The sequence below is a fragment of the Perognathus longimembris genome, chromosome 16 (genome assembly GCF_023159225.1).
Source record: "Perognathus longimembris pacificus isolate PPM17 chromosome 16, ASM2315922v1, whole genome shotgun sequence".
NCBI lineage: Eukaryota > Metazoa > Chordata > Mammalia > Rodentia > Heteromyidae > Perognathus > Perognathus longimembris.
Genome location: NC_063176.1, coordinates 893,516 through 921,030, shown reverse-complemented (window position 1 = coordinate 921,030; position 27,515 = coordinate 893,516). Strand labels below are relative to the sequence as shown.

At 46.0% G+C, this 27,515-nt stretch overlaps 1 protein-coding gene across 1 annotated transcript; it reads right to left on the bottom strand.

Annotated features, from left to right (window-relative positions):
• Window positions 1-1,025: 1,025 nt before the first annotated feature.
• Window positions 1,026-26,129, bottom strand: Sdad1 (SDA1 domain containing 1). The gene is made up of 22 exons (XM_048364283.1): window positions 25,939-26,129; window positions 24,508-24,612; window positions 23,938-24,036; window positions 21,270-21,380; window positions 19,772-19,843; window positions 19,585-19,685; window positions 17,584-17,641; window positions 16,450-16,524; window positions 15,136-15,237; window positions 13,211-13,280; window positions 12,300-12,403; window positions 10,367-10,424; window positions 9,042-9,100; window positions 7,728-7,804; window positions 6,488-6,585; window positions 6,303-6,379; window positions 5,506-5,632; window positions 4,789-4,892; window positions 4,473-4,663; window positions 4,281-4,365; window positions 3,421-3,582; window positions 1,026-1,688 (listed from the first exon to the last, which is right to left on the bottom strand). The coding sequence occupies exons 1-22, from the start codon at window positions 26,026-26,028 to the stop codon at window positions 1,641-1,643; spliced, it is 2,073 nt and encodes a 690-aa protein (XP_048220240.1). The 5' UTR covers window positions 26,029-26,129; the 3' UTR covers window positions 1,026-1,640.
• Window positions 26,130-27,515: the final 1,386 nt, after the last annotated feature.

Sequence of the window (27,515 nt, the reverse complement as noted above, 5' to 3'; positions counted from 1 at the left end):
GTGTGGAGATCAGAGTCTCCAGGATTGCTCTACGCTGGTCCTCAGAGCCCAGTCCTCACAACTAGAGCTAAGAGGCACGAGCCAGGCTCCTGGCTGGAGAACTGGGTGTTTCAACAGCAAGCAGGAACATTCTCAAGAGAATAGCTGTAAAGTGATAAAAGGAATCTGATAAAAATAAGAGACTGGGGTTAAAGAACTAAAACATCTAAAGATGTAGTTTTTTAAGCCAGGCATCTTTCTATTTTGCATTATAAGCCTCCAGCTAAGAGCACTGGAGCCACAGTCTAAAAACTAGAGTCAGAATAAGGAGTAGACTTTGGCTTCTTGCTGAGTGGAAATCTAGGGGCAAGAGAAAAAACTTCCAGCACAAACATACAGACAAGTGTGGAGCCTAGCTCCTAAGTGAATTTTATTCGCTTTCTGGACTCATGAAGAAGAAACACCTCCCTTAAGAATTCAAAAAAGGAGGAGGAACAGCTTCGTGTCTGAAATCCCTAAATTCTGCATGGGCTCCTACCTGTGAGAAAGTAAGTTGCTAAGGATAATGGACCGCTCCGTGATCTGGGGCACTTTAGGCAAAGTCACAAAATGTCTACTAAAACTACACCTCCACAGAAGGAAGGAGAAAGGGAGTAAGAAGAAAAACTTTAGAAGCTGCTTCCTCATTCTCAGAGGAAAACTGTCCTTTACTCTAATTTGAAGCAACGCAGAGCAAGAGCAATGTTCTCATTTATCACAAGACCATCTAGGAAAGTGGGAGGCCAAAGGGCCTCCCACTTTTAAATGCAACAACTTGCCTGTGGTCCCTTGGGGTGGACTCCAGCACTACAGTGCTAACTGACACTAGGAACAGGAAGAGCGGGTATTGAGGAGGGTGGAGGAGGGGGCAGCCCGGGGCTGGGGTGGCCGAGCATCTGCTTAACACAGAAAGCCCCGAGTTCCGATCTCCAGCACTGCCAAAGTAACACATCGCAAAACCCCCAAGCCACACACACAAGACCAAGAAGCTCAAATGACAAAACAGACATTGCACAATTATTATTTAGTTAAGGCAATTTAAATGTGAACTCTTACACAAAAATCTTTACATACCATTTTTGAAATACAATACTGTAATCTTCTGGATCAACTAAAAGAGCTGGTGTCTCCCTAAAATCTGTACAGCAGAAACCTGCTTTCAGCAGGTAAGCCTATTTACAAGTAAGACCCTCTTACTCTTGTAACACTGTCCTGTTTTGTTTTAAGAGACTATACAACTCCTCCCCCTGCAGACCAGTCCTGTCTATCATCCTAGACACAGGCCCGCGCCACAAAGAACTATTTACACGGCACTGTCGTCTCTCCAATACACACCTGCCCTCCACCACCTGTGAAGGCCCCAGGGGGCTCATGAGACTCACAGTGACAACCGCAGGCACTTCCTAAGTTCTCCGTACAAATGTTAAACGAAAGCCACGACTATTTACATTTTAAACATTCACGTGTCATCTATCTTCCAAATTAAAAACATCAATTGCTATCAGTCTTACTGTGGGTTTCACAATATACTGCTTCTTAACTTAAACACATGTTTTTGATTTATAAAAATTCAGAGTAAGATTACAAACAAGTCTTTCTGGGATAAAAAGATGGGCTTGAAGTTACTTCATTCTTTTCCTCTTTTTCAAAAGTGCATCTCGAAGCGCCAGCTGGAAGAAGAAAACAAACATATTTCTCTGGTCTGTAAGGAAGGATCTTGGTGCTATGGGCTGATAGGCTGTCTAAATCAAACAGGAAAGTAGATCTTTTACAAGTATTTTTTCTTTTTTAAGATCACATACATTCCACTAGCAGAGGTATATACAGACCACGTCAAGATTTTTTTCAGTAACTCCTCCCAAACCAAAATATTAAAAATATTCAAGAATAAACTCAAATTTTCAAAAGATAGGTTAGTCGTGGGGCTTGAACTCTAGGCTTCAACCCTGTCCCTGAGCTCTTTGCTCAAGGCCAGCTCTCTACCACTTGAGCCACAGCACCACTTCCTGTTTTCTGCTGGTTAACTGGAATTTTATAAAAGCCCCACAGACTTTCCTGCCTGGGCTGACCTTGAGCCTTGATCCTCAGATCTCAGCCTCCCCAGTAGCTAGGATGACAGGCATGAGCCACAGGCACTCAGCCTGACCTGTAGATTTTAAAGGTGTGAATTTTAGTCTATTAATTCTCACGCACTAGTTTCTTTGTCCTGAAAACTTTAAAAAATCTTTAGTGTTTCAAGTTTAACAACACGGTATCCATAACTTTTGCTTAAATTTTTTTCGCATGGAGTCCTGGGGGCTCATATCTGCTACTCTACTCAGAGGAAGTGGCAACTGAGAAGATTACAGTTCAAGACTAGCTTGGAAAAAATACACGAGAACCCATCTTATTAACAGAAGAAGCTGGGTATGGTTTGTGTACCTGTCATTCTAGCTACAGTAGAAATATAAATAGGAAGATCTCACTCCAGGTTGGCCTGGGCAAAAGGAGAGACCCTATCTCAGAAATAACCAGAGCCAAAAGGGCTGGAAGCACAGCTCAAAACAGAGCACTTGGGCTGGGAATATGGCCTAGTGGCAAGAGTGCTTGCCTCCTACACATGAAGCTCTCGGTTCGATTCCCCCGTACCACATATATGGAAAATGGCCAGAAGGGGCGCTGTGGCTCAGGTGGCAGAGTGCTAGCCTTGAGCAAAAAGAAGCCAGGGACAGTGCTCAGGCCCTGAGTCCAAGGCCCAGGACTGGCCAAAAACAAACAAACAAAAAAAAAAAAAACAGAGCACTTGCCTAATAAGTGAGAAGCCCAGAGGTCAAACTGTAGCATCACAATAAAGAAATAGAGAAAACAATAAAAAGAATTTTAAATCTCTTTTGGAGGCTGGGCAGTGGTCTAATGTGATGTCAGCACTTGGGCGGCTAGCAGGAGGGTCAGAAGTTGGAGGCGGGCCTGAATGACACCATAGGACTCTGTGTCAAAGTGCCACTGCCACCACCCCACCCCACCCAAGCCGACAAGCAAAACGAAGCCCTCAAGACAGACACAGGAAGGTTTTGCAAAAGGACACGTACAGAAAGGACAAGAGAACTGCGTTTCATAAAGTAGGTATCAAAGCTAGGTCTAATTTTTTAACACCGGTCAATCCCCGTATGTTCACGGACCACAAGGCAGACAGCATGAAGGAGCCTCCCAGGGGATCAAGCTTGCTTGCCTCTGGCCACAGGAGCGACGGCCCCCTCGATCAACTCCCACCTCTGCTGGGTACAGGCTGCGTGCTTCCTACCCCCAGCTCTCAGTGTGTGAGTTCAAGGCCCCCCGGCTCAGAGGACAAGGCATGTGTCCCAGGTCAAGCGCTCTTACAGCTCCTGCTCTGTTCCCGCTACCTACACTTCAGGCTGAACTCACCTGCTTTTCTCGGAAGGAACGCTTGTGTTTTGATCGAACATTCTGGCTGTATCTCATCATCATGAAGTTCTTCTGTTTTTTCTTCTCTTTATTTGTGGAGCTGGAAAATGGATTTATTTTGGTTTTCTTCCTCACAAATTCCTTCCGGTCTGTCTTTCCAGCCTATCAGCACAAAAAGATGGACATTTGTTAACACACTTGAGAAGTTCACTAATCGGTGCAGACGTAGACTCCTGTGCTAGGCCGTCAGTGGGTGCTAGGTACAGTCCTTGCTCCCTGGACTCAGTGGACAAATGGCCGCAATGACTGCAACCGAGTGCGGGGAGTTCATAATCTAGACCACTGGGATCAGAGGGGCTCTCTGGAGCCAAGTAAGCAGTTTCGTTTCACATTGTGGGGCAAAGGAAGGAAGGGTGGTGTTCCAGGAAGGCGGCACAGTGGGTGAAAAACGGAGGAGAAAGAACTGGGGTGTGTACAATTACGTAGACAGGTTTCAGAATCTATAAGCGGACTGCAGAAGGTGAAGGGAAGCCGTGGAATGGTGCGTGAGGAAAGGTGTAGGAAGCAATGCAGTCAGGACGCAGACACGAACGGCCACAGCGTCAGAGGCCAACTCTGATTGTAAACATTTCTATTACTTTAATACATGTACCAAGCCTCCTGACGGGGCGAGTATGTCCTGTTCCTTTTCTGGGCGCTGTATCTTGCTTTGTGGGTGCAGGTCTACATGTAGCTGTGAAAACTCGCCCAATACAACATCAAACACGTGTGTATTCACTTCCACTTTTACAGCTCTACAGCTATGGGTACACACTTGTATGTTTTCTGTGTAAGGATTGAGGAAGCGCGACCCCACTTACCATGGCAGTTGCTAGTCTCGTCTCCTTGTCAGACTTTGGCTTTTTATGAAGGCGCTCAATGTCCCGAAGAGACAGCAGTTCACCCCTGTGAGGGGGGAAAAGGAATTAATTCTGTGGCGTGGAGGAACTCCTGTCCCCGCGGGTGTCTCGTCAGCGGGTGCGCTGCCTGGAGGCCCACTGGATGCGCGTTACCTGGACTCCTCGTCACTGTCCACGTCGATGTACTTCCTCTTCTGCGCTTTCCCGGGGGCGGCATCCAGCTCCTTCCTCATCTGCGCCATCCGGATCTTTTGGAAGTCTTCCTGAGTTAAGACCCGACTCGTGCTGATGGCTGCGGCTTTGGCCTTGCGCTCCTCCACGGGCATGCTGTTCAGCTTCTTGGTCTTCATGAAACACAAGTCACAGAGCCCTGGCTCAAGTGAGCGTTCTGAGCTCCAGCAACCCAACCTCCCCAAGGGCCCGGCAAAAGTCCCGCCTCGGTCAGCTCGTGAGTGACCTCACGACTTACGATTTCTTGCTGCTCTTCATCAGAAGAGTGGTGGACATCAACCCATTCGCCATCAGCACCCTCCTCCTCCTCCTCCTCACTGAGGCTGGCACTCTCCCATCCATCTGCGTGGAGAAGGGGCTCAGTCACGCAGCCGCTCTCTGCTGAACACTCACACAAGTGACAACTCCGAGTCCACTGACCAACAACCGAGCAATGCTGCTAAATAAGCCACACCATTTCAGTTTAAATTTAAGGAGAACTAAGCAACCATTGACAAATATTGACTGTCAGTCAAAACCTTACAGTCATTTGTCCTGATACTCAAAAAAGGAACAGACTCCCAAAGCTAAGTGACGCTGAACCAATGGTACCCACCAAAATTGCACTTGTGTACTGAACTTGTACTGGAGCAAGTATCTGATTAATATCCAAATATATTTAGATTTAGGTGAGAAAGGAGTTTCAGTTATTCAGAGAACTGAGTGTAAGATTCTGGGTGTCAAAGAGCCTTGTAGACACCTCAATAAAGTGGCTCCCCGTGACCCATAAGGCAGTGCAATAGCAGCTGTTTGCTCTTTGGTCTATTTACAACTACGCCAGACAGGGTGTCTAGGTTTGCCATGTAACAGTGAGATAAAGTGAGCCTTCAGGGTCCGAAGGTGCAGTACAGAAGGAAAGGAACACAAATGGAAAGGAAAAAGAACAGGAGAGAGAGGAAAGCAAAGGAAAATGAACCTTCATCATTGTCAGCATTCTCTTCTTTGTCAACTTCTAGGACCTCAGCTCCTGGAATGTAATCTTTAGCATCTAATTCTCCATATTCCTGTATTCTTGCTTCTGCAGAGGCTTCTGTAGGTTTACCCTAAAGGAAGAAGGAGGGAAAACCATGTAATCATTGGTAGTACTGTCCAGAATTTTGAATTCTGGGAGGATAGTCATTAAAAAAAAAAAAAAGGAAGCAATCAAATTATAAGAAGCCTGCTTATGTCTCTGGCCAAACTAAATCCATCTAGAATGCTGTCCACTGATTTCCTCATTCTTTTCTCATCAAAATTCAGACATTTGTAGTTATGGAATGAAGTATCACCTCTGTTACATACACCTACCCTCCTCGTTTGATAGAGATGGAAGCTGGCTGGGGACGCGGTCAATGCAGGCCTCAGAGCTTCCGGTCTGCTAGCAGCATCAAAAGCTTTTGAGGTACATGTAAGGGTCACAGCTTCACGCTTGCTAGGCAGGTGCTCTGCTGCCGAGCCACACCTCCGGCCTCTTTTGCTTTAGTTTGGCAGTCTCATGTGTTTGCCTACGCAGGCCTTGATCGTGATCATTCTCACGTAGCTTGATGACAGGTGCATGCCACCTTGTGCCACACTGAAAAGGGGTCGTGCTAACGTTTTTTTTTTGTGTGCTGGCTGGCCTCAAAGTGCAATCCTCCAGATCTCTGTTTTTAGGAGGGCTGGGATTACATGCTTGAGCCATGGCACCTAGCTGGGACTGTATCCTTTAGGCCAAAAGAAGGATGTCTCACCTACCCGAAATTTCTTCTGCAACATCTGAGGATTCAGTGTCCGGAAGAGCTGAATCAAAGTTCTAGCAGACATCATTACATCTATAAAATAACCCTTTTGGTGAGAAATTATGGAGCAAAAAGACCACAGTGAGGTAAAAATGAGTCACAAGGAAATCCTTGGCCTACTGAAAGTAACATACAACTTACTCTTATCTTTGTGTGTCTTATATTGAACCAGGTCTTGAAGAAGGTCTTCAGTCATGGCTAGAGGACATCGAGCTGTTATCTCTTTTATAGCATTGATTCTAGAAAAGGAAAACTGAATTAAAAAAATAACAAGAGAGCAATTCTATGTGGTTTAACCTAAGAAAATGAAAGCGAAGGGAATATAAGTTGGGTTTTAAAATGACAGCATGGTGAAGAATGTGAGAGTGGTAGCCTAAAACTTTTAGTCAGGCAGTGACTGCCATTACCTTTCCTCACAGAGGAAGGTACACTGTGAAATGGCAAGGCAGCATCTGCTGCTAGCCCAAAGGAGGGAAGGACTAGGTCAGGTAAGAAGGATTATAGGTCTTCAAGCTTTTCCAAGGATCATAAAATGTAATTGGGTAACGTGTCACTTTCTCCTAAGGACAGTTTAGATGATCCTTGAATCGGGCTGACTCTATTCTGCAGTCTTGCGGCTTTTACTCAGGGCCTCAGCGCTATCCTTGACCGTTTTTGCTCAAAGCTAGCGTTCTGCCACTTGAGCCACAGCTCCACTTCTGGCTTTTTGGGTAGCTAACTGGAGATAAAAGAGTCTCATGGCTTGTTTGTCCAAGCTGGCTTTGAACAGAATCCTCAGCCTCCTGAATAGCTAGGAGTACAAGTGTGAGGTACCGGTGCCCAGCAGTACTTACTCTGTAAGTGGTTTTCAATTAATCAGAAAGGCCACTGAACTGCCCTCAAATCACAGTGATTCACTATTAAATCATTTGTGACATGGAAGATATATTCATAGTGAGAGGAGAGAAAATACTTAGATTGTCCAACAATTCTTCATATAGAGTAAAATTGTAAAAAGACAAATAGCTGATTAGTAGGAAAAGTGCCCTTCTCTGGTTCTTTCCTAAAATTCTGACCAGTATAATAAAAGCAGGTGTCAGTGGCTTATGCCTGTAATCCTAGCTACTCAGATGTGGGAGACTTAAGGATTGAAGACAACCCAAGCAGAAAAGTTTACTAGATGTCATCTCCAAAATAATCAGAAAATACAAAGTGACATACAACTAAAACCCCTTAATGCAACTACTTAAAGATAATGAGAAAATAAACAAAATCAGAAAAGACTGGTTTGGAGGCATGGCTCAAGTGATAGAGCACCAGCAGAGCAAGTGCAAGTCCTGAGTTCAAACCACGGCGCAGGTGTGTTACATGTTTACTACGCCCACCATGTTGTTCTACATACCCCACAGTCATGACTTCCCCCGAGTTCTTGTCAGTGACGAAGTTGTTAGCCACAGTCATGAGCAACGACTGAATGATCTGCACGAGAGCGAGAGAAGTGAGTGCAAGTGGCGTGCCTGGGCCCAAAGACGAGGCTGGAGAAACAGCACCTGCCTTCAGTTCCAGAGCTGGAAGCAATCAAACCCAAGGGCATCACAGATGGGAAAGTTTCCTTGGGGTTCAGTCTCCCGGGTCACACTCAGGTTAAATCCTACTCTCCTATATTCCAATGCTCTTACTCAACAGAAGGAATGATAGCTTTGAAAAATAATTACTGTAAACACACACACACACACAGTTTTTGAACTGTATTTGAACTCAGGGCCTCATACTTGCCCTATCTCTTGAGCCACACTACCCCCACCCCAACCCCCATTTTGGACAGGATCTCTTGCCTTTTGCCCAGGCTGGCCTTGAACTTTGATCTCCTTAATCTTTGTCTCTCAAGTAATTGTGATAAGGCATGAGCCACTCCTGCCTTAATAATATTTGTGACCTCTTCTGGTCCTAACATTGTCACTGCACAAGTCAGAATTTTCAAAAGAAATTTAACTTTCCATGAACTGTGCAAACGAGCTTTTTCAATTTTTGTCAATCATGGGGCTTGAACTCAGGGCCTGGGTGCTGTCCCTGAGCTCTACCACACAGTGCCACTTCCAATTTCCTGGTGGTTCATTGGAGATCAGGGTCTCAGGGACTTTCCTGACCGGTTTGGCTTTGAACTGCACTCCTCAGCTCTCAGCCTCCTGAGTAGCTAGGATGACAAGTGTGAGCCACCGGCACCCAGCACAACCCAACTTCTTCTTCTTTTTTTTTTTTTTGCCAGTCCTGGGCCTTGGACTCAGGGCCTGAGCACTGTCCCTGGCTTCTTTTTGCTCAAGGCTAGCACTCTGCCACTTGAGCCACAGCGCCCCTTCTGGCCATTTTCTGTATATGTGGTGCTGGGGAATCGAACCCAGGGCCTCATGTATATGAGGGAGGCACTCTTGCCGCTAGGCCATATCCCCAGCCCACAACCCAACTTCTTAACAACAGGAAATCTAAAGTAGACAGATCTTGGCTCAGGCATGTACTCAGTTGAGAAACAGGACTCTACCTTAAAAATACCTAGTGAAAAACAACACAGCTGGAGGCATAGCTCAGAAGTCCTTCACCAGTCTGACAAGTTCAACGGCCTCAGTTCAAACCCCAATGCTACTGGGGGAGGGGGAGGGGGAGGGGTGGCACGGAGCTGGCTGTGTGGACTAGGTCCCCAAGTCAGGTTAGCAGTTCTCACCTCTGGGGGAACAAGCTGGTGAGTGGCTTGGGCCGCAAACAGAAGGATCTTTGTTACTTCTGAAAACGTAAGAGAGAAGAAGGGGTGCTGTAATGGCTGTCTCTCAGGACCCAACCCATTGCTACTGCGGCTTCCTCTGCCTGGCTGCATGGCTCCCTTGAGCCTCCTCAAGCCCCTACACCTTAGCAATGTCCCTTCCTCAATACACACTCTTAATACAGAGCACGAGCACATCAACTCTACAAGGGTAAGGGCTCTGTGTTAAAGTCACTGTGCAGTTCCTAGTCTGGTGCAGTGTGCCAGAGAAATCACTCAGTGGTGAATGAACGAATAAGTGCAAATCAAGATTTACACGTATTCTCTATTCAAAGGGGCAGCAGAGTTACTATTTAGCACAAGAGAGTAGCCTTTAGTGAGTAGCTTGCTCTTCTTTTTTTCTTTCTATACTCCAAAGCATTCATGTGAGGAAGTATGGAAAATACTTAGTCCAGTGCTTGGTTCATGTCCATTGCTTTCGTAACCTGGGTAGAGTCTAAAGGCAAAGAGCATCTTTTTTCCTGCTCTGATGTTTTTAATTGGCTTTGCTACACATGTAAGGGCAATGAGAACAATTATGATCAAGTTATGATAAAAGGTGAAACTTCTATCATTTTCCTGCCAGGCCTGGGGCTTGAACTCAGGGCTTAGGCACTGTCCCTCAGCTTCTTCTGCTCAAAACTAATGCTCTAGCATGTGAGCCACAGTATCACTTCTGGTTTTCTGGTAGTTAACTGGAAGTTAAGAGTTTCATGGACTTTCCCAGACTGGTTTTCAACAGCAACTATCAGATTTCAGCCTCCTGAGTAGCTAGGATTACAGGCACAAACCACGGGTGTCCTGTTATACTTCTATAATTTTTTGTTTTGTTTTGTTTTTGCCAGTCCTGGGGTTTGAACTCAGGGCCTGAGCTTCTTTTTGCCCAAGGCTAGCACTCTACCACCTGAACCACAGCGCCACTTCCAGCTTTTTCTATATATGTAGTACTGAGGAATTGAACCCAGGGCTTCATGTATATGAGGCAAGTACTTTACCACTAGGCCATATTCCCAGCCCCACTTCTATAATTTTTTATATTACACAAGTAGAGACATCCACTTTTCATTGCTACTACTTTGAAAACCAATAGTTTCTTACAGTTAATGAGCAGAACAACGAATCCACGGCCAATTCTAGAAAGAATGCTACAGGAATGCTGAACTCCTAACTCGTTAGTGAGTCCAAAGTAACAGACTAGATGGTATTCTAATGTGAGGGCCACTAAAAGAACAGGCAAGTGGGTACCTTACCTCTCTGGTGGGGCTGCAGGAACCTTTGCACAAAGGGATAGAAGTTGAAGAGAAAAAGCTGTGGGCAAAAAAATACACAAAGTTCATTATTTATGAAACGGAGACATGGCTTCACGTTTCCATAATGGAACTGTATCACCAAGATCAACTAATTGGGAATTATTTCCTCACTTTTCTTCAGTTTCTGTAAGTAGTCATGTAAAAAGATGACTCAATTTGTGTTCTTAACCAAGAGCAGGAACTCTCTCAACTGATCCATCTAAAGGAAGAAAAAAGTAAATAAAGGGGCTGGGGATATGGCCTAGTGGCAAGAGCGCTTGCCTCTTATACATGAAGCCCTGGGTTCGATTCCCCAGCACCACATATACAGAAAATGGCCAGAAGTGGCACTGTGACCCAAGTGGCAGAGTGCTAGCCTTGAGCAAAAAGAAGCCAGGGACAGTGCTCAGGCCCTGAGTCCAAGCCCCAGGACTGGCAAAAAAAAAAAAAAAAAAAAAAAAAAAAGGAAAGAAAAAAGTAAATCAAGGAAGAATAAAGGCAGTTAACCAAAACAACACTCTTGAACACCTGTCATTTCGGCTAGTTTAGAGATGGAAGCAAGAGTTACATGTCAGACTACTAGTCAGTTAAGGGCTGGAGCAGACCCTATTTCAAAACCACAGGGCTGGAGAAGAGCCTCTAACAGGAATGAGGCCCTCAGTTCAATCCCTATTACTTTTGGAAAAGGAATAAGAAAAAAAAATCAACTCTGAATAGCAGCACTAACATAATCTGACCACCAAAACACTGCCAGTCTTGATTGTATTGTCTACTAGTCCAGCTACCTTGTAGGAATTGCTCTCCATATTTTAAAGAGAAAATACTCACTTTGGAGCCTACTTACGTAAGGGTCACAAGAGTCCAGTTATAAAGGAAATGGAAACGATTAAGAAATGAAACCTTGGTTATGCTTTCTCAATGTTCTTCATATGGAAATAAATTTATTTTTTCCACTTCAGCCACAAAACAAAACCCGGTTGGGTGATTAGATACTTCTAATGGTTCGATATAAAGATGGATATCCAGCTGTTAAAACTCCAATATTATTTCCTTCAAACTACGCTTAAACCACCAATCACTTTTGCTTTCCCATCAAGTTCAAATTCAGTTCTGCACTGAAATAACTGCATACATTGACCTGGTGACCCTTATGGAACTACAGCCATAGAGAAAAAGCAGTGAAGCGGTAGGTTTTTCTTAGGAAATAACCATGTTCCTGTGTGTGCTTTCACTTTAAACTGGGATGTGTGTATTTACTAGCAGCGAGGTGGGTGATGGGAAAGGGGCAGGGAATGCCAGGAGGGAACCCAGGCCTCGGGCATGGTAAGCAGCCGCCCCAGAGTCTGACTCCCAGCCCCCTTCCTTTTGTTATTTTAAAAAGCTTAAGGGAAGCCACATGTTTGCAGATGCTCGAGCAGCACTAGCCTGTCTAGCTGTTTCTTTTTGGCCTGTAGCTTTCTGCCATCCCTCTTTCCCATAATGGCAGTGAGTGTAAAGGCAGTGTGGGGCCCATGTGCACACCTCACACGCACGCACGCACCACAAAGGAGCTCTAGCAATTAATTTAAGAGGAGAGAAAGGAAGGATTCAGCTCTGAAAACCTAATTTCCTGCCAGAGACATCTGAAAGTCAGGAAGGCTTTGGAGGGTTAAGTAATGGGCAATGCAGTACAAGTCAGTGAAGACTGGATGGGCCAGGAAAACGGATATGGGAAATAAATACAGAAAACATAAAACAGTAATCCGTAAACTGACTATCCGCAGATGGGAAGGCTGTGTTGTTCTGCGCACTGTACAGGGATGGGCAGTACAGTGCCACCTAACACGAAGGGCTCCCCTTTCACCAAGCCCACACCGACTTCGAAACCCCCACAAGGGGAGCAAAGCGTCCAAACCTCGTGAATCCCCACCAATCTGGAGATGAGGTTCATGAGCATCATCTTCACTTCAAACCTCTCCTTACAGCTCTCTAGCTGCTTCAGGAGTTTTTCCGCAAAATCTGGAGAAGACAAGATCACAGAAGTGCTCGGTGAGTCCATGTCCATACAGCACGGCCCAGGCAGGGGGTGGGTGACGAAATAAACCCAAGTGATCCACCAGCACCGGTGCCCAGTCACTAAACACACCTCAAGGCGTGTCAAGGTTTTCAGCATCACCACCGAGACTGACTACAGATGCTCGGTGGTTCTGCTTCTGGAATGTGCTTTGAAGACCAGCAGCAGCCTGTTCACCCAGACCTTCACAGATACGTAGACTCTCAGGCCACCCAAGCCTACTGAGTCAGAATTGGTGCTTGACCCGGGTCCCCAGGTGTTTGGTGGGCACATACACATTCGAGAAACACCAAGAGCAGGTTAGCAAATGTATAGACAACGCTTAATCTCAATGTTCACCCACAACCCCACACCAACCCAATCACAATCCTGGGGTTCAGTTCAGATTTATACATCCTCTAGCTAATTCAAATGGGCAGCCTTGTTTGAAAACTCGGGTTTCCCAAACTTCTGGATTCCACAAACTAGTGAAAGAAGAGACTACCAATTTGCAGTGAAGTATAATGTCTTACTACTTTTGTGTTGAAAATAACACAAATCAGAGACCTGTTCATCCTTATGTTGACATAGACTGGAAATCATTCCTTGACAACATTAATTTTCTACATCATAACCCAGTGGTAACAGCTAAGCATTTGTTGATTCCTATTAAGTGCTGAGGATCTTATTAAGTGCCCTGACAACCCTGGCAGCGGAACTAAACAGGCACAGGTTCTACCACAAGGAACTTGGATAGTCACAATTCTCTCTACCTTGAGGATCATGAATCAAGTGAATAGCTGAAAAGTTAAACACCTCTGGCTTCTTCTTTTTCTTTTGTTTCTGAAAGAAAGAATAAGAAAACACTTTCCAATCCAAATGACGGTGATGCTACAGAACGCAATGCATTAACAAAGGCTGCAAGTGAGTCTATTAGGCTACTTAAAAGAAAAACAGGGCTGAGGGCATGGCTCAAGTGATAGTGGGCTAGTTATCTAGCAAGTACAAGGCCTTCAATCCAATCCCAGCACCACCATCCAAACCAAACCAAACCAAACCAAACACCAACCAGACAAAAATAATTTCTTAAAATGAAAAAAAAAAAAAAGGACTAGGGTATATATAGTGGTAGAATATATGCTTATTATGCAGAAGGTCCTGAGCTCAATCCCCAGCACCAAAAAAAGAAAATAAGAAAAAAAAATCTAAATCTAAAAATAATCTAGATCTAAAAATAATCTAAATTGGAAAAACTTAAGATGGTTTCTATCTTTTAAGATTAAAACCTCAGAGCTGGCCTGGTGGTATAACACCAGAAATCCCAGCATTTGGGAGGATACAGTAGAAAAACTGCAAGTTTGAGGCCAACCTACAACATAGGAAGACCCTGTCTAAATAAAAAAAAATTTTAAAAACCAAACAAAAAACCTTGGGAATGTTCTAGCCATCGGTACTTTTGAGACTTAAAGAATTTGTAACCATAAACGTTAAAAAAACACACGGGGGGGGGGGGCTGGGAATGGGGCCTAGTGGCAAGAGTGCTTGCCTCATATATATGAAGCCCTGGGTTCGATTCCTCAGTACCACATATATAGAAAACGGCCAGAAGTGGTGTGTGGCTCAAGTTGGCAGAGCGCTAGCCTTGAGCAAAAAGAAGCCAGGGACAGTGCTCAGGCCCTGAGTCCAAGCCCCAGGACTGGCAAACAAACAACAAAAAAAAACACATGGGGACAAATGAGTGCTTTTTGGAGTAATTGTAATAAAATATCACATGTACTTCATTTTTTAATTTTTTTTTTTTTTTTTTTTTTTTTTTTTGGCCAGTCCTGGGCCTTGGACTCAGGGCATGAACACTGTCCCTGGCTTCTTCCCGCTCAAGGCTAGCACTCTTGCCACTTGAGCCACAGCGCCGCTTCTGGCCGTTTTCTGTATATGTGGTGCTGGGGAATCAAACCTAGGGCCTCGTGTATCCGAGGCAGGCACTCTTGCCACTAGGCTATATCCCCACCCCCATTCTTTAATTTTTTTTATTTTTATTTTTTTGTCAGTCCTGGGGATTGAACTCAGGGCCTGCTGTCCCTGGCTTCTTTTTGCTCAAGGCTAGCACTCTACCACTTGAGCCACAGTGCCACTTCCAGCTTTTTCTGTTTACATGGTGCCTAAGAATAGAACCAAGGGCTTCATGCATGCTAGGCAAGCACTCTACCACTAAGCCATATTCCCAGCCCACATACTTCAGTCTTCAAATACAACAGGTCTGACACAGACACCATAAAAGAAACTACTATGATCAGAACAAGTAAAAGTATACTTAATCATATTTATTTTTTTAAGTCACAAGTTTTGCCAGGGTAAGTTTATTTATTCATTTAAAATTAGTGCTTAGACATGTCTCATGGCTTGATAACCTTTTAGACATCATTCAAAGTCTAAAAGCCAGAGCTCGGAAGTGGAAGTGCAGCTCAAGTGGCAGAGCAACTGCTGTGAATGAAAAGGCCAAGGGAGAACTCACAGCTCTGAGTTCAAGCCCTAGTACTAGCACTGAGGAAGGGGAGGGCTGGGTTGCTCAAGCAGTAAGTACCTACCTCCTACACAGAAAGCAAGAAACCGAGTTCAAACCTTAATACCTCTCCTCTGCCCCTTCAAAAGCTGGAGCTTTTCATACACTATGAGTCCCCTGTCCTTTCTCCAGTCTCACCTTAAGCACCTTCATCGCCTTCTCCAGCTTCTTCTTGTTTTTGGCGCTCTTCTTCCCGGTGGCATACTGAACCAGCAGGTCTCTTGCTGTGGGTCCTTCATCCTAAAGAAGAAAAGGACTTCAGAAAACTGGAAACAAGGAAAATCTGCACGGAAACAATGCATGGTGTCCTTATCTATCAACAGGGGAATACTTCCAAAACTACATTTGTTCTAAAGTATGTAGTGGTTTTTGTAAAGATCTAAATGCGTGAGTACATCTACATATACTGACACTAAGAAAGCAAGCAGTAGCACACATCACTCATACAATCTGGTTATTATTTTTGCTAGTCCTAGGGCTTAAACTCAGGCCTGGGTACTGTCCCTGAGCTCCTTCTGCTCAAGGCTAGCACTCTATCTTGAGCCACAGCACCACTTCCAGCTTTTTCTGTAACTTATTGGAGATACGAATCTCACGGACTTGCCTGCCTGGGCTAGCTTCTAACTGCCATCCTCAGATCTCAGCCTCCTGAGCAGCTAGGATTATAGGTGTGAGCCATGGGCACCAGCTTCTATATACAGTTTTTAAAGGAACTGTAAGTGTAAGAATTTATGGACATAGGTGCATATAAAATGTATAGGAAACAATATAGGGCGAAACAAGTCACAGTATCTGGAATTTTTCGCATCAATATACATTGCTCACTTAACACAATAAAGATGTTATCTGTCTGGATCTAGCTAGTAAAAGGATAACACAACAAGGTAAGTTTGTACCTATAAAAAAATCTTTCTTCTAATATTTCTAAAAAGTGTGACCATATCTTTTTTGCCAGACTTGAGGCTGGAACCAGGGCCTAGGCACAGTCCCTGGCTTCTTTTTGCCCAAGGCTAGCACTCTACCACTTGAGCCACAGCGCCACTTCCGGCTTTTTCTGTTTATGTGGTGCTGAGGAATTGAATGCAGGGCTTCATGCACGCTGGGCAAGCACTCTACCATTAAGCCACATTCCTAGCCCCCTGATCATATCTTAAATCTTAGATTTGTCAATTTAAAGCTACCATTATTTCATTTTCTTTCCACACTGTGAGCTTATTTCTATGACAATACCACCTTAATAATATGGTGGTAGCAATAAATCTAAATTTACATACAGCCAGTTAAACTGAAGGGATTATGAATCCAAAACTGAAGCACAACTCAATAAAAAAATGAGACAAATAAGTTTTTTTTTTACTTGACCAGCTAAAGATTTCACAACATAAACTCAGCACAATAGGAAAACCTGAAGAACTGGCAAATGTCAAAAGATCTGTGTGTGATTAAACCAACCTCAGATTCTGAGTCGCTGTCCTGTTTCTCATCTTCATCTTTCCCAAGGAAGAATGTCAAAGCAGCCACTAATATCTAAAGATAACCGGAAAGTCTACTTAACTCAGCTTCTATCAAAAAACAAGTATGTTTTATCTCTTTTCTGTTTTTTTGGGTCAGGTGTGGAGCTTGCACATAGGCCCTGAGGCTCTTTTGCTCAAGACTAGCATGCTCTACCACTTTTCCCAGCCTTACTTCGGTGTTTTTTGTTTTTTCCTTGGGGGGAGGGGTACCTGGGGAAGAAGATGTGTTAATTGGAGATAAGAGTCTCACAGGGACCTTCCTGCGTGGGCTGGCTTCAAACTGGGATCCTCAGATCTCAGCCTCCTGAGTAGCTAGGAGGACAGGCGTGACAGGCGTGAGCCACCAGTGACAGGCAGGACAAATACTTTTTTTGGTAGCTTATACCTATATTGGCTAGAAACTGAAGAAATTCAAGGGTGTTATGGTTTCTGCTCCTTCTTCTTAATTTAGGTAAGCATTTTATGGTGTCATCTGTCCTTTAAGTCTTCACGGTTAGATAGTATAGCTTAGTTAAGCACATGTTTAACTTACACAAGTTCCGTGCTCAAGTTCCAACATTACCAGAATTTTTTTTGCCAGTCCTGGGGCTTTAACTTAGGGCTTGGGTGCCATTCCTGAGCTTATTTTGCTCAAGGCTAGCACTCTACACCACTAAGCCACATTCCTAGAACCCCCAAAAGATTTTTAACTACATAAAATTTGCCAGGTTCTATAATCATCCTTAAGGTCGACTGTCAACTTCCACATTTCCCAAAGCCAGACATTGGAATCCTTCAAATACAAAGATCAAACACAGTTCATATAGCCGTTTACCTGTGCCCATGCCCAACAGAAGCGTGAAGAATCACAGGCAAAACATCAGCAGCTATCACCTACACAGCGTTTAGGGGCTCATAATAATTCTGACTTCTCAAGAATACTGACGACTCAGGCAAGCACAGTAGAAAGAAAGCAAGCATGCATCAGTGAGCACTCCGCATGCCCACGCCGCTTCTTCCTCCACACCCTCGCCTCCCAGCCCCAGCAACTGACCAGCCAGTGCTTCCACGCACCTTATACATGAGGGCTCACCTTGGTGATCTTTGAGAAACAGGCAGTTGTGATAACATTCACGGTTTTGGCATCATTCCTGGAGGGAAACAATGAGCGTTCTGAAGTCAGTTTTCACTCTTTCATACTGCCAGCCAAGCCGCAGACAATGACACAAAGTAACACAAGAAATACTGACATTAACATCGTAGATGGCTAAATCGTGGCACGCACTCTTGCCACTAGGCCATGTTCCCAACCCCATGCTAAATCAATGAACCACAAGTGGAGCATTTAATTAGACCTTAGCCCACTCACATCAAATGTATAGCCATTAAGATGAAGAATTTAACGATTTAAAAGAATACCTTCTGGGGCTGGGGATATGGCCTAGTGGCTAGAGTGCTTGCCTCATATACATGAGGCCCTGGGTTCAATTCCCCAGCACCACATATCAGAAAATGGCCAGAAGTGGCGCTGTGGCTCAAGTGGCAGAGTGCTAGCCTTGAGCAAAAAGAAGCCAGGGACAGTGCTCAGGCCCTGAGTCCAAGCCCCAGGACTGGGGAAAAAAAAAAAAAAATACCTTCTCCCACTCAAGGTACATGGGAAAAAATTTAACACAATGGAAGGAAGACAACTTTGCAAAATTCAGCCTCTAAACTGGTTCAAAGCATAGTTACTATATGTTAACTAAAAGATCAGGAAGGAGGTGGGCACTGTGGCTCACACCTGCGATCCTAGCAAGGGGGGCGGCTGAGAGCGGGAGAACGGTGGTTCCAGTTCAACGGAGGCAGAACATCCAACAAGACTCCATCTCAACGGAAGAAGTGGAGCCAGCTGGCACGCCCGGCATCCCACATGCAATGGGAAGGGAATATTAGGATTTCAAAATAACCAGCGTAAGAAAGCGCTGGACGCGTGGCTCAGCGGTAATGTGCCTGCCTAAGGTTAAGGCATGAATTCAAACCCAGTACTGGAAAAAAACAAAACAGGAAGAAACACCATAAAGTGTTTTTTAAATGATAATTACCTCTAAGTGGAGATTATATGCAATTGAAAAAAAAGGTTTTCTAGGACAGTGAAGAGATCAACGTACACTACACATATGCACAAAAGCAGCATAATGAAATGCATCAAATACTACATGCAAAGGGGGGGGGGAGGGCCAATCGCTCAAAGTACACAACATGTACTCTGTGTGATAACCTGCAGATTATCACAACGAACCCCCTCTACTACTAACACATGCTACTAAAGCTTTTCTGTCTCTACTTATTCTGCAGCAGTAAAGATTGCTCACAGTAAGAAAAGGTAGTAAGAACAGCCAAAGACCTGGGGCAGAGCACTGTACCAATGAGAAACACCACATACTATTTTATACAAGCAGCATGAATCGACTTCAAACTCTCCCAAGTGGCAGGCCAAGGAATACAAGGTTAGGTTAGGAGTTAGACAAATCTGGGTTTGAATTTCAGCTCTGCCTACTAATAGCTAAACTCTTATTCTATTCACTTCCCTTCTGTTTTGCTACTTATAAAATGGAATGATTCTAGACAGTTGTTCTCAACTTGCTCTGAAGGCCGACAAGGTACTACGAAGTATACATCAAAGGTACTAGGACGCGAGGTACTGAGCATCTCAGTACTTGCTCAGGAAATGCAAGTCAATGTTAATAGTTTTCTGTAGTTTTAGTTCCAATTTAATCTATGACAGAGGTATAATGAAGAGTGCAAGATTAATTAAAAAAAAAAAAAGATCCGGGGCTGGGAATGTAGCCTAGTGGTAGACTGCTCACCTAGCATGCAGGAAGCCCTGGAAGCCCGGGGTTCAATTCCTCAGCACCACATATACAGAAAAAGCTGGAAGTGTCACTGTGGCTCAAGTGGTAGAATGCTAACCTTGAGCAAAAAAAAAAAAAAAAAAAAAAAAAGCCAGGGACAGTGCTCAGGCCCTGAGTTCAAGCCCCAGAGCTGGGCAAAAAAAAAAAGAGAGAGAGAGAGAGATCGATCCATTTCTCAAGAGGAAAATGGATGTATCTATTACCAGATGTTTCTTCTGTAAAGTTCGATCATCACATCCAAAGACATCTTGGCTGCAGTGGCATTGCTGTCTCTTAGCATGGTGTACATGAAATTCTGTAACACCTGAACAACAGGAGAAAGAGAAGACTTGATATAATACAATATCTTGCTGTGCAATGCAGCAATCAGGAAAAATAGAAGGCACTTACTATATTCACTTTATTGTTCTTGTGTTTTGCATTTATGTTCTTGATGTCAGTCACAATATGTGTGTATAAAGTCTGAGAAAAAGAAACAGAACATACACATCAACTCTAATCTGACCATGCTAAATTTAGAACAATGTACAAGATTCAATTTCATCCACTTTCATTCCACCAGAGACCAAAAATAAGCAAACAAGGAAACAAAAAGCAACCAGAAAGGAAAAAATGCTCTCAAAAGATTAACACCGAATTACCTTATGACTCAGTAATTGCATGAGTAGTTTATATACCAAAGAGTATGAAACCCTTATTTAAAAAAAAACAACAACCAAACTCATTTCCACATCAGTGTTCATACAAATATTCATGGCAACATCAATCACAATGGCCAAAAAGTAGAAATAACCAAAATGTCTATTAATTGATAAATGAATAAACAAAATAAGGTAAATGCAGATTTTTTTTAAAAAGGAAAGTGATTCCATTTACTGAGCACCTAACTGAATGTGGTTAATTCCGGGAATGCAAGTAGCACAGGTTCCATCTACCACCTTCAGCCTGAAGCTCAGCCCAGAAGCAAAGAGACTCTAAAGTAGTACTAGTCTCCTCTTACTTTGCTAACCATTTTTAAGTTAATGAATGTGAACTAATTCTTCCTGCTTGTTTCACAGGGCTGGGATATAGGTCAGTGGTTGAGTGCTTGCCTATCAAGTACAAGACCTTAGGTTTGATTCCCAGCACCACAAGAAATTTTGTTTCATGAGCCTTCAAGCTCCTGGTTTTATACAGGTAAACTTAAAGTCATGGATAAATTTTAATAACAAAAGCTAGTTTTATTGTGCAGAAGGGTATAGAATGAGTATGCATGCTCTGACTGAGTTGTAGAAAGCTTGGGTTCTGGAGCCTGACAGCCAATCAGAGGCGCTGTGTAACCCAGAACAAGTTCCTCCATCTCTGTTCCTCAGACTGTTCATCTGTGAAATACTAATGGCAATCACCATCATCCCTTTGTGGGGTATTTGTGAATAAACAAATTAATGCACAGAAACCAAGAATAGTATCTGGCACACAGGAGGCACTCAGTAATTAGCCACGAATACCAGACTGCATGCACACAACAGTGGAGCTTTTGTCTACTGAAACTATTCTTTTTTTTTTTTTAATAGTATGAGGTACGATCTTTTTTATTTATTCATTTTTATTTTTTTGGCCAGTCCTGGGGCTTGGACTCAGGGCCTGAGCACTGTCCCTGGCTTCCTTTTGCTCAAGGCTAGCACTCTGCCACTTGAGCCACAGCGCCACTTCTGGCCGTTTTCTGTATATGTGGTGCTGGGGAATCGAACCCAGGGCCTCATGTATATGAAGCAGGCACTGTTGCCATTAGGCCATATCCCCAGCCCCTGAAACTATTCTTAATTATAGCCAACGTAAAGCAGAGTTCAAGGGCCTCCGAACACTACCGGACAGAATGAGATGCAGGAAGGAATGCTTTGCTCTTTACCTTTCGCAGGAGCTTATCATGGCAACGAAGAAGTTCAAAGAAGAGCTCCAGCAAACTTGATGGATTGATGAGGTTCTTATTTCTCAGCAAGATCAAAGCTTTGCAGAATGTCTCAGAACAGAAAAAAAAAAACCCCACTAAGACAATGGTAATGTTAATCCAATGAGAAAATGCAGTACAAATATTCCAAACAGCTTTCTGCCTTTTACTAACAGGAGGCACCATTTTAAGTAGCAGGACAGTTTCTGGGCAGGGGGTTAAGTGTATTCCTATAATTCTGACATTCAGGAGGCTGAGGCAGCCAGACAAACTCAAAGCCAACTGGAGCTACATAGTGACACTCTGTCTCAAAAAAAAAAAAAGAGGAGAAGCTGGGTTCTAATGGCTCACACAACTCTAGCGAATTCAGAGGCTAAGATCAGGAGGAGCCCAGTTCAAGGGTGGTCTGAGCAGAAAAGTTCAAGCGACCCCTTCTCAGTGACTGCTGAGGCCGGTGGGGTAGCATAGTTACAACAGGAAGTTCAATGCAGTTTTACAAGTCAAGACGAGAAGCCAAACACAGGTGACCTACCCAGGGACATACCCAGGCAGGAAACGAGACCTAATCTCAAAAATCACAGCAAAACCAGGCTGGAGGTGCGGCTATTCAATGGTAAGAATGCCTGCTTTGCAAGCACAAGGCCTGCGTTCAAATCCAAGTACCATATAAAAAGGGAGGGATAACAGTCTCTCCTTTTCCTGGGATCCAAATAAGATATATATCTGTGAGACAGGAATAGGACTGGTAAGTTCTAAGTGAGGGAACGGCAATGTGACAGCAGACTCAAGTCTGTTTTCTTTTGTGGGGAAAGACCAGGAAAACTCCTCAGCCAAGTGGTCACAATTTGACCAGAAATTAATAAGGCTCAGAAAGAAGTTAGTAGGGGCTGGGGATATGGCCTAGTGGCAAGAGAGCTTGCCTCATATACATGAGGCCCTGGGTTCGATTCCCCAGCACCACATATACAGAAAATGGCCAGAAGTGGCGCTGTGGCTCAAGTGGCAGAGTGCTAGCCTTGAGCAAAAGGAAGCCAGGGACAGTGCTCACTGAGTCCAAGGCCCGGGACTGGCCAAAAAAAAAGTAGTTAGTAACAAGTACTTCAACAGGAAATTACACCGTCAAGAAAACAGAAACCTAAGTTCGATTCTTACTATTAAATAGGTAAGTTAACAATCACATATTTATAGATTTTCATTTCTCTCACCAAAGAATGTTTTAATTCCTGTCAGCAGGAAAAAGTAGACATAAACTGAGAAAGTATTCCACAAGTTCTCCCCAAAAAGCAGGAAAACAAATTAGGTAGAAAGAAAAGCCAATATAGCAAATCTTATCTCAAAATAGACATTCATTTATTCTAGCTAGTACTCGTGTTTGAGCAAAGGGCTACAAGCAGCTTGCTTGGTAGGATGGGACTCTACCACTTGTGACACACCTCCAACCAACACATTAATGAAAAACAAACAACATAGGTCCCTAGACCATTTTGGTCACTTACTGCCAGCTGTACAAACTTAAGTGGCAAAGTACCTAGTTACCAAGCAAGAGGACCTGATTTCAAATCCCAGTACTACCCAAATAAATAAAAACTGGACACCGGGGGCTCAGGCCTAAACCCTAGCTACTCAAGAGACCAAGATCTAAGGATTGTGGTTTGAAGCCAGCCCCAGCAGGAAAGTCTGAGACTCCAATTAACTACCAAAAAAGCTGTAAGCAGAGCTGTAGTTCAAGTGGAGTGCTAGCCTTTAGTAAAAAAGCTCAGGAACAGTGCTAGGCTTTGCATTCAAGCACCAGGACAGGCACAAAATTTAAAAAAAAAAATAAATAAAGCCTTCTAACTGATTGAGTTTGAAATCCCTGTGTTGTCAAAACTCATGCCTCTATCAGGTAAAAATCTACAGCTTATAGTTGGCTGAGATGGTATTTTCCTTTTGGGCCTAGTTAAATGAATGAAATTCTAGTTACCAGTCATGGTGACATTCGCCTGTAGTCCCAGTTACTCGGGATCATTTGAGCCAACACTGCCAGGCTAGTCTCAAAACAAACAAACCAAAAAACCCTAGAGAAGTATAAAAGTGATACAATTAGGGCTGGGAATATGGCCTAGTGGTAGAGTGCTTGCCTCCTATACACGAAGCCCTGGGTTCGATTCCTCAGCACCACATACATAGAAAAAGGCCAGAAGCGGCCCTGTGGTTCAAGTGGCAGAGTGCTAGCCTTGAGCAAAAAGAAGCCAGGGACAGTGCTCAGGCCCTGAGTCCAAGCCCCAGGACTGGCAACAAAAACAAAACAAACAAAAATGATACAATTACAAAAAGCCTGGAAAATAAGAATACAGATTTTGCAAGTTTTGAATAGAGGATAAGCACTTTTGTGATGGCAATTTATCTGTGTGAGAGGCTGCTGGAACGCTGTTGGAAAGACAGGTGTACTCCACTTGAAAATGTCTTAGCTGGGCCGCTTGGACACAGAGCCTGAACCATTACAAGGATCCATGGGAGTGTGCTCTCCGGAATAAGCACACAGGGCAGAGGAAAGATAAGCTCACCGACAATGTGTCCTTGAGGTGACTAGGCTATTACTGCACACATGAGCACAGCATCATTTTGCTGAGCCAAGAACTGCTCTTACCATGCGAAGATCTGGATCCAAGACGGTATGGTTATAGGAGAGAAGTTCTTTCAGCTCTTGAGGGAAGTTACTTAGGTGTTCTGGATAGCAGTGGCCGATCTGTAACAAAGCAAAGACGCTCCTGAAGTTTCCCTTTATCTCTCTATAATTCAGATGCACAGGTTTAGATGGTCTGCAAAAGTAGAGGAAAAAGCTTTATTTCATAGAAGTAGATGGGTTTGAAGACCCAGTCTTTCCTATAGGCTAATGTCTCCTAACTATGAGAATACAAGTTTTCTGAAAACTCCAGTTTTTAAAAAAATATTTGTGACACGATTGAGAACAAGACTTCTATGATGAATTGGAAGAAGAAAATCAAAGCCTGACAGTTTTGCTCTGACTGGCTTTGTGAAAAAATATAGCAAAATTGCATGACAATATACTACAGGAAGAAAATGAAATCTGCAATAAGGGAAAGCTTTACTAAAACTTGAAGTTTCCACTCTAGAATGGAATGAAGTTAAATATCATTGAAAAAACAGTTGCAGACTGTGTGACACTGAGTTTTGTTTCATTCAGAAATCATCTTACCTGTGCCAGAAACATCACCAGTTCTGCCAGTTCTTTGCTGGGTTTATTCGGTTGTAACTTGAAAACCTCCACATTGGATTTGTAGTGGTTATACTGCTGGTGAAACTGTAGAGAAATAAAATTTAAGTCTGTTATGTTCTATTATATGACTAAGCATAGGATAAAAATCTCAGTAAACCAAGTGTTTGATAAGAGCCTAGAGAAAAAGCTTTGAATGAGTATACAAACATGTTTCTTTTTTCCTCATCTGCATTCTTGCAAGTGAGGTTAAAAAAAAAAAACACCTAAGCACATCATAGACAACCTGAAGACCCTTTCCTTAGGATCAGAAGATTTGGGTGTTGAGCAAGGAATAGTAGAAACCAAGAGTCAAAAACTGAAGATTCTGCTCTGCCATTTACTATCTATCTATCTATCTGAGTGACAAAATGCTGTGTGTGTATGTATGGAGAGTATTCCAATCTGCTAAAAGGTAACAGCTAGAAAACATAAAGTATGTATCAACTACAAAATACTCTCCAGTCAAAATCTCCCTCTTCTAAATACTCATTAAGCGTTGGTGCTGGGAAGGCAGGTGCCAGCAGCTCACACTTGTAATCCTAGCTACTTAGGAGGCTGAGAGAGAGCTCAGGATCTTGGTTCCAAGTCAGTCCAGGCAAAAAAGTCTAAGCCAAAAGTAGAGGTATGACTCAAGTGGCAAAATACCAGCCCGGAGCGAAAAAGCCAAGGGACAGTGCCCAGGCCCTGAGTTCAAGTCCCGGTACAGGCACCGACACCCGTATGCATACATACGCATGATTTTATGCAAGCGTTCTAGATACGGATATGTTGGGAGCCAGGGGCATCAGACATTTGGAAGTATCGATCGCTTCCTCCTTCAACTCAGCACTTGCCCGGACGTTTAATCCTGACAACGACCCACCCTTAGTTTAACGGGGCAGCCAGCGAGCCCGTGCTTGCCCGGTAGCTACTCTTTCCACGTCTGGTGTGTGTTCTCGTGGCTGTGGCTGCTGTTGGGCTTTGGATCGATCCCAGGGCCTTGTGCGTGTCAAACAAGCATGATGTGGATGAGCTACGTACGAGCAGCTTCGCGGGTCATCATCGGCCCAGCTCGGGGACGCGGCGCGGGCCCGGGCTTGGCCCTCCGCGCCCGCCGCGATCGCGCGGCGCCCCGGGACCCCCCCCGGCCCCCGCGGCCCCCCCCCGGCCCCCGCGGCCCCCCCCCCGGCCCCCGCGGCCCCGCGGCCCCCCGGGCCCCCCCCCGGGCCCCTCCGGCCTCCCCGGGCCCCTCCGGCCTCCCCGGGCCCCGCGGCCTCCCCGGCCTCCCTGGCCCCACGGCCCCGCGGCCCCCCGGGCCCCCCCGGGCCCCGCGGCCCCCCGGGCCCCTCCGGCCTCCCCGGCCCCCCGGGCGCCCCCCCCCACGGCCCCCACCTCCTCAGCGTAAGCCGGCGGGTCGCGCTTGATCAGGTTCTGGAGCTGCGGCAGGTTGCTGGGCAGCTTGTTGTTGTGCCTGCTCGACATGGTGGCGGCGCGCGGGCGAGGACGCCTCCCAGAGCGAGCGTGGCTCCCACAGCGGCCTCCGCGGGGCGGGGCCCTCGCTTCCGGGGCGTGGCCGGAAGTCGCACGCGGGACGCGCCGCTATCACCCCTCGCTTCCGGGGCGTGGCCGGACGTGGCTCGCGGGACGCGCGGCGGGCGGCGCCGTGCGGACGGAAGCCCCGGAGAGTCAAACCTCCTCGCCCCGCGCTTCCGGGCCCCAGGGCTGCCGACCGCGTTCGCTGCGGGTGAAAGCCTGGGACTCCTGCGCGGCCAGGCCGGCCGGGACTCGCGGCGTGGATCGCCGACGCCCGCGGAGCCGGGGTCACCGGCGTGCGCCGCCCGCCCGCCCGCCCGGTTGCTTGTTGTGGTCGCGGTTGATTCAGCTCGTGACGCGGGCGGGGGAGGAGGGTGCGTGGTGGCTGTGAGCCGGGACTGCGGGCTTCGGGACGGAACGGCTCTGTCCTGAGAGCCGCCCGGGCGCGGCCTCCCGCCGGCTCCACACGCGGATCCCGACGACGCGGACGAGCGGGCCCGGCCTTCCGCGGCCCGCGCCCAGGGGGGAAGGGAACCGGGGGACACCGACGCGGACGAGCGGGCCCGGCCTTCCGCGGCCCGCGCCCAGGGGGGAAGGGAACCGGGGGACACCGACGCGGACGCCGCCCCCGCGGCCGCATCCCGCCGCGTGCTCCCCACCGCCCTGAAGCGGCCCGACCGTTCCCTCCTGTGCGGGCGCAGGGAGCGTGGCTGGAGGAGGCGGGATCGCAGTCCGGGCCATCTTGCGCACAGCCACAGGAAAAGAAACAAAACAACACGCGTGGGCCGCCACCCACCCCGGGCAGTGACTGTTCCTCCGCCCCAGCCGGGCTGCGGTGTTGGACTTCGCCCCGCCACGGAACACGGACGGCCCATCCCACCCGCCCGCGGCCGATCCCGCCCGCCCACGGGCCACGGGCAGCCCTCACCAGCCGCGAGGCGTGCGTCAGGCAGCTGCCTGGGGGAAACAACTGTTTCCTGACCTGAGTTTTGCCAGTCCTGGGGCTTGAACTCTGGCCCCGGGTGCCGTCCCGAGCTGCTTTTGCTCCGGGTGAGCCGCCGTGCCACCTCCGGCTTCTTGGAGTCTCCTCGAGTTTCCTGCCCGGGCTGGCTTTGGCCTGACCCGCAGGGCTCAGCCTCCCCAGGCGAGGACCGCAGTGTGAGCCACGCTTGCCCGGTGCGTTATAAAAAATAGCTCAGTCACCAAAATGTGGCTGGAGAGCCACACGCGAGCCCTTCAGCAAACTTCAGTGCAGCATGGCGTACGTGCAAGACACGAGGCTAAGGGGGGGGGGGGGTGCCCTACCTTTCCTGCAGGACTGCGGTTGGAACTCAGGGTCCTGTTAGCCACTTGGTAGGCAGGAGCCACTGCCGAGCTCCTGCCCTACAGGTGTACAGGGTGCACAAAGGCCCGAAGGCAATGCTTCTGCACTTACC